This window comes from Curcuma longa, chromosome 1 (assembly GCF_044706935.1).
Source record: "Curcuma longa cultivar G26 ecotype Majalengka, Jawa Barat chromosome 1, ITB_CL_G26_1.1, whole genome shotgun sequence".
Taxonomy (NCBI): Eukaryota; Viridiplantae; Streptophyta; class Magnoliopsida; order Zingiberales; family Zingiberaceae; genus Curcuma; species Curcuma longa.
In genome coordinates, this window is record NC_133861.1 from 6,030,863 (window position 1) to 6,043,368 (window position 12,506).

At 35.7% G+C, this 12,506-nt stretch overlaps 3 protein-coding genes across 3 annotated transcripts in view; 1 reads left to right on the forward strand and 2 right to left on the reverse strand.

The window, feature by feature from the left end:
* Nucleotides 1–1,859: 1,859 nt before the first annotated feature.
* Nucleotides 1,860–2,542, reverse strand: LOC141813684 (homeobox-leucine zipper protein HAT9-like). The gene is made up of 2 exons (XM_074701658.1): nucleotides 2,234–2,542; nucleotides 1,860–2,156 (listed from the first exon to the last, which is right to left on the reverse strand). Exons 1-2 carry the CDS (start codon nucleotides 2,510–2,512, stop codon nucleotides 1,866–1,868), a joined length of 570 nt encoding a protein of 189 aa, XP_074557759.1. The 5' UTR covers nucleotides 2,513–2,542; the 3' UTR covers nucleotides 1,860–1,865.
* Nucleotides 2,543–10,671: 8,129 nt separating this feature from the next.
* Nucleotides 10,672–12,506, reverse strand: part of LOC141843383 (uncharacterized) — a 36,009-nt gene continuing 34,174 nt past the window's right edge. The window contains exon 21 of the mRNA XM_074731459.1: nucleotides 10,672–11,091. The gene's annotated coding sequence lies outside the window, so the exon portion shown is untranslated. The remainder of the gene's footprint in view (nucleotides 11,092–12,506) is intronic.
* Nucleotides 11,914–12,368, forward strand: LOC141843400 (auxin-induced protein 6B). The gene has a single exon (XM_074731473.1). It carries the CDS (start codon nucleotides 11,976–11,978, stop codon nucleotides 12,366–12,368), a length of 393 nt encoding a protein of 130 aa, XP_074587574.1. The 5' UTR covers nucleotides 11,914–11,975.

A 12,506-nucleotide genomic window follows, 5' to 3' on the forward strand; every position in this document is an offset into this window, starting at 1 on the left:
TACACGATTTTGATATTCTGCGCGACTGCCTCATACACGCACGTGCGCGACTCGTGATCCACCATCCATCACGCGATCGCGAGCCAGATCTGACCGTCCAAATGTGGGAATGCACAGTGTTCCGCCCGCCCGATCCCCGCCGCTTCCGGCCATCCTCGCCTCGCCGTCCGATCACCGTCAGTCGCCGGACCGGGCCCGATTGGTGTGCCACTCACCGACGCGTCGGTCGACGTCAGGTCGGAGACCGGCCAGGGCGGTCCTTCCCCAGTCGATCTCCGGCTGCGATTTGGCCGAAAACGCCGTGTGCCACTGCCGCCCGCGTTTCGACCAAATTGCATCGGATTCCGATCACAATTCGGTCGGAATTCGACGCCAGCCGACGCACCAACTAGTGGCACGTCGATCGGGCCAGGTCCGACGGCTGACGGTGATCGAAACTGTGTCGCGCACGGGTTCATGTAACGTGGGTCGCGCAGATTATCAATTATATATATATATATATATATATATATATATATATATATATATATATATATATATATATATATATATATAAGTTTTAACCTTGAACATGTATAATTTTCTATAGTCTTATTTTAATTAATGTGCTTTGAGTCTGGGACATTGACCGTTGACCCAGGAGTCAATTAAGGAAGAAAACTAGTCAACGAGAGCCATTATGGTGTCCTCGGTGGAATTAAGTGTATGCTTATCTACGTGGACCGTGCACTGCTTGATCGTACGACAAAATCTACCTCCAAATTAAAATGATTAATCACGTTAAGACTCAAATCTTACGGATAATCTTTGTCCATGTCAACGTTGACTAATATCTTTGACCGCCTATCAACCTACCAAAGACTCGGACAAAAGAGGGCACGCGGCTTACTTAGCCGTTGGGATATTCAAGTCTAATTAATTTAGTAAAAGCGATAGAAATACAAATTAATTGGTCGGAAATAAATTTCTAAATTTTATAAATATATAACGATCAACGCCGTGATTTTACTTGCACTTGCTTCGGCGTCGATGGCAAGGCGTTTCCATATATTCTACGGGATTAATTATTTAATAAGAATAGGAAACATAGTGTTATTATTAAGTTTAAATAAATTATATAAATATATGAGTCTTATTTTATCAGTTGTGGTAATTTTGGTTTTGTCAAAAGATTTTCTTATTTTTTAAAAAAGATTAATTTTTTATATATATTTCTGATCTAGAAAATACTCTGAATTACTATTATATTTTAAATTAGCACTATTATATTCAATCAAAATTATTTAAATTCAAAAGCATTTAAAATGTGTTATAGTATTTATGATATAATTATTATAGATATTATAAAATTATAACAGCTATCACGTAGTTATTGTAACAAATATAACTTAAGTATTATAATGTTGTAGTAAATAAATTTGAATTTATTTCGATCAAATTAAAATTATATACATCTGTGAAATTTTGCAGGATGTTAATTAGTAAAAGAATGGAAGCTGGTTGAATGATTCCTAAGAGCATGCAGTTAATTAATTCTCCATTAGATTCTGTATAATTTCTATGAGCATTTGATTTAGAAATTAAAATAAAAAGGAATATAATTCCAATAAAAGAAATCCAAGATCATATTCTTCTTCAATATGAGTTTTGTTTAAATTTCGAATAAATTCAAGTATATATTCAAAGAAATTCTTATCAGTCGAAATGATTTAGTATTTACATATAATAGCATTATATCATTGTTAAAAAAAAAAGAATTACCTACATAATTTCAATTAAACACACACACACTAACATTTTTTTACTTATATATATAATTCCAACAGATAATAATTCAAAATAAAAATTATATAGCCGTCAGTTAATTAAGTTCGCCGGCGGAGAACCAGGCCATCCACGACGACGCTTTTCCTGGCGCCGGCCATCCTTTCGCACGAAGAACACAGCGACACTGTCATCGTCGTCGACTTCACCAGCTGCATCAGCTCCTTCTTCAACCTCCGGTTCTCCTCGTTCAGCCTCTCGCAGCAACTCTTCAAGTACTCGTAATCCACCTCCATCTGCTTCGTCTTCGTCCTCGCTCTCCGGTTCTGGAACCACACCTCCACTTGCCGCGGTTGAATGCCTAGCCGCTCGCCCAGTTCCTGCTTTTGCGTCTGCAATAATTTCAACGATCGATGTATCATTAAGATATAAGAAGAAAAAAAACAGATTAAAAGGTTTAATTACGTACCGTATTAAGGCTGCTGTGCTCGCTAAAGCTTTCTTCGAGCAGCATGACTTGCTCCCTTGTGAGCTTAAGCTTCTTCCTCGCGCCGACTGGATGCCTCTCACTGCTGCAGTTGCTGGTTTCCTTTCCACTGATAACTTCATCTTCTTCTTGTTCTTCCTTCAATTGAATCGGAAACAGAGCATCAAAATGAAGCGTACTGGTAGAATTTCTAGCATTCTTCAATCCATAGCCCCCGATTCCAAGTGCAAGCCTCGTGTTGCATTCCTCTTCCTCTTCCATGAACTGAAACAGTGAAGAATCGAATCGAATCGATCGATCGATCAGTTTGGTTGGAAGAAGAGAGACACGGAGGAAGGCTTTATAAAGAGGAGCTAACTAGGAAACAATGAGGAAAGTAAGTTTTTTTTTCCTTTCGTTTCCTTTCCTTTTCTTTTCCTTGTGTGTAATGAGACAGTGAAGAAGGCTTTTAATAAGTGCCATAGAAATCAATGTTTGAATGAAAACCATTAATTTCAGCTCTTAAATTTCCTGGCAGTTTCCTATAGAAATTTTAAAAACCGAGTCAATTAGTGACAAATATGTTTCATGCTTTGCCCTCGGTGTGCTTGTGCAGTTTGTCAGCACAACACGCATGCATGCATCGATAGATCTCCATGCATGAGATCACAAAAATCTTGAAGAGAAAGAAAGCTCCAAAGCAATGCCTGAGTTGCATGATGACGTGCAAACGATCGAGTCCATGCATGCAGTGATCAGGGAGTTGACAAAATGATCCCCTGCATGCAGCTGGGTCCAAGTCCAACACCTGCAACCCTAACTCCCAAGCAAGCTAAGGGCTCATGATGCATCACCAAACACCATTATTATAACGTATGACAAAGAAAGCTGCAGCTTGTGGGTCTTGTGCACTGTATCAGATAATCTTAACTATGGTGCTCTGGTAATTAAGTTAAGTAATTAATTATGGCATGCATAGCAGTAATGGGAATTGAAGGATGAGGATTGATGGATTGGGAGGAAGGAGTCATTAGGCAACTGTTGATATTGATAAATTATATATCTGAAACTTGGCAAGCAAGGAATATAATGGCTTGGATTATGATGGACAAGATCTTTCTTTCTTTCTCCGTGAATCATGGATACTGATGATGTCTAGCTAGCTAGCTAGCTAGCTGCAAGAAGACTGTGAGTTATTACACTATCATACTAATGATTGATCTATCATTAATTGTATTGCTAACATGCCCATAATATAAAAAGAAAAATTCAACTTTATGTATAAGTTTGGATTCCCTAGCTTGTTTTTTCTGAAAACCAAAATGCATTATATATATGAAATTAATGTGCAATATATCAGAAATATATATATATATATATATATATATATATATATATAATCAAAGGTTATATATGACTAATTAATTAAATTGTGGAGTGGAGATATTTAACTAAGAGATTAAAAAACAAAATAAAATTTAAGAATAAGTATTAAAAAAATAATGAGTGTATATTATGTATTAACTTCTTTTGTTATTATATCCTTTTCACATATGTACAATTCTTGTCTTCGATCTAAATTATTTTTGTTTAGAGCAAAGGATCTAGACCTGATCATAATTCAAAATTAATGGATCAGAATTGTTGATTCGATGATTCATAAAGAGTTGACTCTTAATTTTAACCGTTCAAGATGATTATGACATATTTACAATTCAGAATATCTTAATCGTCTATTACGATTTGATTCATGGTTCACTATATATTCGCAACGGCTAACGATGGGAAAAAAATCTCAAAGAAAGGTGATGGAAAGGAAATCCCTCATTCCCGACCTATCTATCCTCGCCGATCAGATGGCGGAAGACCAGACAGCGATGGAGCCCATCAATGGCGATCCTCCGCTGTTAAAGGCATCGATCGAAGCCTCCGCTTTGCTGTCTCCCTCTCCGGCTACTAGATTCTCTTCTCTTTCCCTTCGCATCTGGCCTCCATTGTAGCGGACGCGAGATGTCGTATGGTCCATCACTTGATCAGCGCTTTCTCCACCGCTTCCATCCTCTCAAAACGGTATGGAGTCCTACCTCAGGAGGAAGCGGCCTCCTCCACTGCTTGCCTCATCGAGGAGGAATCCTTCGCCACTGCCTCCGCTACGGGCAACAAACTCGTCGTCTCGCAAGGTCGCTGCCTGCGGCAAGCGACCAATGCCCACGGTAGGCGGCCGTGCGATGCCGTCACCCGATATTAAATGGATTATGTATGAACTTATATACCCCACCTTCATCCTCGAAATGTGAGATAGGGTGAACCTAAAAAAAAAAAATCGAGTGAATTCATAGAGTTGCTCATAGATACAACTTTGAGCTTCTATGGCCTTTTGGTTATTTTTTATTAATTACTTAATATTTATTAGGTTACATACACTAATATTCATGAGAGTTTAATTATATATATATATATATATATATATAATAAAATATTTAAAAGAATAAATAAGAAAATTAAAATTTGGATTTCAAATAGATATTAATTAAGTGAAAAAATCATTTATTTTAATAATTAATCGAATAAAACTCAAACATTAAACTATTAAAATAAGATGAAGGACAAAATCTCCCTTCAGTAAAAGTAGAATCTGCCACTCCAGCGGCTTCACACGATCGGTCCTATAACTATTTATGAGGAGATAAATTGAAAAATTACAATTGATCACGATAGAGGAGGGGACATTATCTCGACTTTGTTGAGATTTAATCCTTGTCCACTTTAACAAGTCTATCCTATCGTAATTAACTCAATTGTGCCCCGGAAGTAAGGACTCAACCTCTCTAGAATATTGGGAGGCAAGTCAAGCATGATTAGCATATTAAAATGTGCATTATCTATTTGCATTTATCGAAGAAAACAACTACAATCAACGAGTATACTTTAATCAGATAGCTGCAATGTCACATCCCATCACTCATTAGATTAATTCAGCATCGAATTTTCCTCCTTTGGCTGGCCTACCATTCGATTAGGCTCCAAAAGAATTAAGTCACCATTTAATCTTTTTATTCGGTAGATTTACATATTATTTTATAATACATAAATTTTATATAAATGATAAATGAATCAAATATTCATAAATAAATTTAATATTCAATTTACTCTGATGGATTTATAAAAGTCAGTTAAATGAATAAATTTCAATAACTCGGTAAACTAAATGTTATATATATATATTCAATTTGTTAATATTTAGGAATAAGAATTATCAATTATTCATGAACAAAGTTTACAAATAAATCTTGTGAATCATATTCATTAATCAAACTCTCATTAACATGATAAATAATTAACGAATCTTTCAAAATAAATAAATAAACTTGTATTATCAAACTTAATATATAACTAATTAAATAAGCTTAAAATTATAAAATCTTCCAACAATCAAACAAGCTTGAATTAAAAACTTAATAACATCTAAACGAACTAAACTTAAGTCAAGCTCAAACCAAGCTCAAGCTCAAGCTTATAAAAAAGAAACTATACTAAGCTCGAACAACTATTTCAATGACTCGGTTCATTTTAGGTTTGGCTTGATCACCTTATCAAACAAGTTTAAACACCACTAAATTAATTTGATTTTGTTTGGCTCATTTAATTACAACTCTTGCTAGTTATGAGATCTCATTAATATTAATTGTAGATTTATATTATTAGATGTGAGTTTATATGTGTAGAACCTATTAATATGTATTTTATTATTAATGATGGCTCGATAATAGAATTAGATCCACTACTATATATATTTATATAATTATGGTCCCCGGGGCAATGGTGCAACGGTAGGACATCTGAGTTGTAACTCAGGGACCCACGGTTCGATCCCCAGCTACGGCGTATTTGCAGGAATTTTCCTCCAAATGGGGAACGCAATCAAAGAATACTGGACATCTGGATTGGCCGCCGTATGCGCTTCCCGATTTACCCTGGTAGTCCATGGGAAACTTCCGTGGGACCGGACCGGCCACCCCCAAGTGGTCCATGGGAAACTTCCGTGGGACCGGACCGGCCACCCTCAGAGATGTGGCTACTGGGATTATCATTTTTTTATATAATTATGATATCGTGCGCGACGCACAATACGTGACTATGAGTCCATAGGATTTTTCTTTTATTTTTTATTATTTAATTATATTTTTTAGTTTATGATTAAGTCATTTAGGATTTATTTTTAGAGTTAGAGGTTAGATTATAATATTAAGTATAAAAAAATTTAATTGTTCATGAAATATATAATTAAAAATTTTAATTGTAAAGAGTACCGTATAACAACCAAAGAGAGTACGGCACCACCATCCAAATTCTTACCGAAGATCCATCATCGGATTTCGTGGAGAACGTTGAGAAAATGATATAAATCCGTTGTATTCAGGTTTCTATTTCGTTTAATTTAATTGTTGTTGTAGAAATCGATGTTCCTGTGCCTATTTTCTTTTCGAATTTTTTAGGTTGCTCAAATTTCGATTTAGAATTCATGCATGGTTGAGAAACCTCCATCATCTAATTTGCTAGGTTAGCAAGAACAAATCCGCACTATATTTGGCAAAATATATAGAACATAAAGAAGTTCTACAAATGTCGAAGCAGCAGTCGGACTAGTCTTGAGACTGGCCGGAAGACGTGGAGGGATCGATCGGATCAGAACTGGTGGTACAGGAAGACGAGGCGGCGGTCGCATTGGGAGCAGGAGAACTTGGTGGTGGTGTGGCGGCGCAGCGGCAGGAAGCAGAGCCGCACTGCCTTCTCCACATCAGTCGCCACCACCGCGCCGCCGCAGCACGGGCATCGACCTGGCGCCGCCCTCTGAGTCCCCGACGGCTTCTCCTCCGTGCCGCACACCCACGCCCACGCCAACCTCATTGCTCTTTCCTCCTCGCTCGTCTTCTCCCTCCTCTGTTTCCCCCAGTTCGAGGTGTGTGTGGAGCGAGAAAAGGAATCCAAGGCTTTGAAAGAAAAAAAAATCCTAAAGAAAAAATATCTAAGAAAAAAAATTATAAAAAAACAAAGAAAAGAGGACAGCTTGCAATGCAGCTGCGCAAGACCGCCGCAGGGCCGCACAAGACGAACGCGTAAGGTGGCATGAGGCGGCCATGGAAGGCCCCCGCATTCATGAGCATGACAAAAAACATATATGACTTCATTCCGTCCTTAGAATATAATCATCATGTATGCTTTTTAAGTTTCACAAGTAGCCCACGGGCACGGTGCATATATGGGAATTAACTAAAGTATCAGTTGAATCTGATCTTCTTCTGTAAAATAGAATTTGTCACCCTAACAGTTTCATATAATCGATCTCATGATCATTTATGAGAAGGTAAATCGAGAAACTGCAATTGATCACGATGGAAGAGGATATTACTCGGCTTCGTTGAAATTCAAATCCTTATCCTCTTCTGCAAGTATGCTCTGTTATAACCAACTCAGCTATACCTTGAGAGTATCAGTCGAATCTCAATTGATACAAGATTATGTGGGATGTACTTGAATTGGAAAAAATACAAATCCCCTTGTGAGTCATGATTGAGTACCCTATGGAGCATCGCTAGCTTCAGCAAGGAATAGATTGTGAAGATCTGGTCATTTGTGTCCAATAACATGAGCTCTATTTGGATTTATCACGAGGATCGATGAAAAACTTTTATTGAACCGGATCAAACATCTCAAGATTAATTGATTTAAAGAACTGAAAAGCTAGGATAAAAAAAAAACTTCAATATACCCTCGGTCATCTATCAAAATCCATCTGCACTTCTCAAACTTTTCTTAATGACTGATAAAAATTTTTTTTATAAAACCGAATCGATACACAGAAAAATAACTTTGGGACTAACATAAAAAATTTTTTAAAAGGAAATAAAAAAACTTTGGAGGAAAAATAAAGAAAATAAACAACGGAAAATTAATATTTTAAAAAATATAAGAGACAAAATGTGATTTTGGACAAATACTCAAGTGTTCTACTGATCTCACAATAAGTTCTCTTAGATGGGCCAAAATGTTCATTTCAAGCTCCAAATGAGGCCTTAAAAAAATTAAAAAGGAAAAAAGCAACGAAAATTATTGAATTCTGAGTCATTGCATTGCATGCTTGCTCTTTTATCATTGCATTTTTTTTATTGAACAAATAATTTTTTACTGAAGAGTTGTTGCATCATTTAAAATCTGAAGGGTTCAGCAGTTCTGGTGCATGAACCTCCTGATGGTGACCTTCTGTGTTCTTCTGTTAAGGAGTCAGCTTCAAGTGCTTGAATCCAATATTTGATGCTTTGAGATCTCTTTTTTTGTTTTTATTTGGTTAAATAAATGCAGAAGTTGGTGGGGGGTTTAGTGGCTCAATGAGAGGAATCTAAGTACAATTATGAGCAAATTAGTACACACTTGAAGGCTTAATTGTCTATCACACCTCAATTGTAATAAGAAAATCATGTTATTTTAATAAGAAAATCATATCATAAGTTTTATTATTATTATTTTTATTTGAAAATAGATCATTTAGTAGTTGAGAATGTTTAATCATCTGAATAGCCCAACATAAGTTGTTTTGGGAAAATAATTATACCAAATGTTTAGTCTTATGATGAGTTTTTTTTTTTTGCCCGATAAATTTTAGTGGGATACAAAAGCCAATAATATTGATGGATATAATCAAACATCATAAACAAATAAATTTTAAGATTAAGATGCTTAACTTAGTACATTGTGAATTCTAAATAAATATACTTTAATTCAAATACAATACAATGAAGTATTATTGATTAAATCATAAAAGAAATTCCCACTATTTCTTAAATTCTTTAATGAATCTTTCACTTATATTTATGTTTCATAAAAACACTATAAAATTGTTGACCAATGAATTTAAGCTCAACGAAAAGTTGTAGTATTATTTATTGTAGTGATCTTTTTATATCGCATATGAACAAGTGAACGATGGCTAAAATTGGACCTCAAAATGTAACATTTTTCATTGGAAGGATCGATATCAATAACATGATTATTTTTCTTTTGTATCTATCATAAATGGGAGAGGAAAAAACTTTGCAAGCTACTTCATCAATCCACATGAGTATTTAAGTTAGATGATAAAAAGAATGATTCTAGTTTAAAGATATCTAGTGAACCGTAGCTGATATTATTTTTGGTCCAATCGGAAGACGATGGCATTTGAAAATTTGACATTTAAAGTAACATTTGGTTTTGTGGCCAAGCTCAGATTCGTGCATGCCCTCTTTGCCATTGTCTCTTTGTCAATGGGCTCTTCATCGACTAACTATACAAAAACTTTTTTCTCAATGGTGATTTTTGAGGAAGAAGAATAAATGTGTTCACCACTTGTAAATTGTAATCCCTTCCCAAATTTGTCACCGTAGCAAAGCTCTTTACAACTTGAAACAAATTCCTCATGTGATTTTTGAAATTCAACATTGTTATTGTTAGTCTCCGAATTCAACATTGTCCTTACGGCACAACATTATTTATTTGTAAAACTCCTCGGGAATTAGTCTCCTTTTATATGTTGATGACATACCAATAAGCATTGAAGAACACAAAACTACCCCTTCAATACAACTTTTGATATAAAAGATAATTCTCACATAAATCAAGTACACATCATCGAATGTAATAAAAAGAGGGAAAATACTACAATCACACTACTAGATTGTAATATAAAGTTGAAAGAACAATGAAAAACCTCTAACTAATGCAAGATGCTACCAAGAATTGATTGGTGGCCTTGTTTATCTCACCACCATTGAACTAATAAAAAGACCCAATCTATTATCTCTTTCTTCTAAATCTTAGGAGAAGACCTAATGTATCATCTCATTTAGTTGGACATGGTCGCTCACTTCAAAAAAAAAACATTTTGGTATAAAATAATAATACTTTTCAATTAAAAAGACCATTTGATTTGAATGACCAATGAACTTTTGGCTCAAACTCTTTAATAACTTAAAAACTCTCTAGTATGATCTGGATTTATCAAGAATTTTTTTAGCAAAACTATTATTGCCTGAGCAAAATTTAAGTTAAGACGTGCTCTTTGAAAAAAAACTCAAAAATATGGTCCACTCTTCAAACATTCTGTCTGAATTTGAATTTTTTTTAAAAAATGATTATAGTGAACAATATATTAAAATTTTAAAATAAGGTATGCTCTTTGGGAAAACCCAAAAAAATATGGTGCATTCTTTGAACTTCAATTGTACACAAAAATAAAACAGTGAACATATAGTTAATAAGCTGCGCTCTACATAGAGAAACAGGAACCAAATAGGAAAATAAGCTCTTAAGAATATCAATAAAAAGGGAAGCTTTCAATCTCATGATAAATATTTTCTATCAAAAATCAAAATTCCAGAAAAAACAAGTATGAAATTAAGATCCGTATCTTGCAGAAGCACATGTAGTCATCTGAACCTTACAGAAGCACTCCTCAAGTTGCAATAACTTTAGCAAGTGACTTCACGAGGCATGTGGATTGTGTAAGAATGCAGAGATAAAAAATTAAAAAAAATCAAACCGTTCATCTCTTTCATTAATTATTAACATTAAGGATGCAGAGATCGATAACTGTCTCAAACTAAAATAACTACTGCATGAGCTGATAGCTGACATGACAGTGCTTGGATTGTCAGCAACAACGGTACAAAAATTGCATTGAAGATGAGAAATAAATCGCTTCAACAAATAACACAAAATGCAGGTAAAATAGGCACAGACCTTTCATTTCTTTCAGATTCTTTATGTGGCAAAGCTCATAAAATGACCCAGTAACGATGCCTGAATCACTTGAAACTCTGTCAACCCTAAAATGCACCAAGATTCATCAAGATTTTTCCAAAAGCAATTCAGTATACGCTTCGATTTATAAGTTCATGAAAATGCATATGACTGTGATCCACAGTGCAGGTTGGTATCGAAAATGACTTTCATACAGAAATCAATCATCATGCTTATATCTTAATGATTATATGGTGGTTGATGTAGTAGAAATAAAATATAGAATGCACTATTAATAACCATGTTCACCTGCCAAATGATTAGAAGGGACTATAATATGTAAGAACTAAAATGAAGATCAAAGTGGGTAAAACAGAAGATAGCACATGAAGTTTGCTCATTGTCAAACTGTCATGTTCTCCTAAGCACGCAAATGCATTAAAAACAAATGTAAAACAGACAAATAAATACCTCTACTGCATCATGAAGCGAGGAGAAATTATATTAAATCAAATTTAAAACATTAAGATTGTAGATGCTTAGGATGGTAAAGGGCATAATAAAACAATAGCAAGTACCAAAAATTGCATCTGGAGAAGATTGCATGCATATTTGCTCCTAGACGGGAATCAATTCCATAGACCCACATGGGGAATCCTTTGACCAATCCATATGATTGTGGCAATGATGACTAGATCGTTAGAATTAGTTTTATTTTCCTTGATGTAAATCTGAACCAGTTCAGTTAAGAAAGAACAATTCAGAGTAGATCTTGTGGTTGTGTAAAGGTAGATTTCTGCAATCATGAGCAATAAAACCAATAAAATATTACATTTGTTAATAAAAGAAATGCAAAAAGGTTGTTGAACTGTGTCTCCCAGATCCTATAAATTCACATACAACTGAAGCATCATAACACAACCACAACCCTTACCTCCATCAGCATTAGTCTGAGCCACCACAAGAAGGCATGGATTCGAAGAAGCCCAACAAGATCACAGAGGTGGTGAGGCTCCAACAGATGCTGAAGAAATGGAAGAAGCTGACAGTTTCTCCCACTGGCAACAGCTGCAGTAGCAGCCAGAAGAGCATCAAGTTCCTGAAGAGGAACCTCTCCTTCTCCAGCAGCGGCAGCAGCAGCATACCGAGAGGGTGCCTTGCTGTGTGTGTGGGAGAGGAGATGCAGAGGTTTGTGATCCCAACTGAGTATTTGAGCCACAGGGCGTTTGCCATTCTGCTGAGGGAAGCAGAGGATGAGTTTGGGTTTGAGCAGGAAGGTGTGCTGAGGATTCCATGTAAGGTGTCTGAGTTTGAGAGCATAGTGAGGGCTGTGGAGGAGAATAAGGAAGGATTTTGCTACTAAGTGCGATAGAAATATGGATGCAAGGCGAGGGATGACACTTCTCCCCCCAAAACCTATGTTTTGTCTGTGTGATAAGAATGTGGATGTAAGGTGAGGGATGACACTTCTCCCCCCAAAAATCTATGTTCTTGTCCTGTG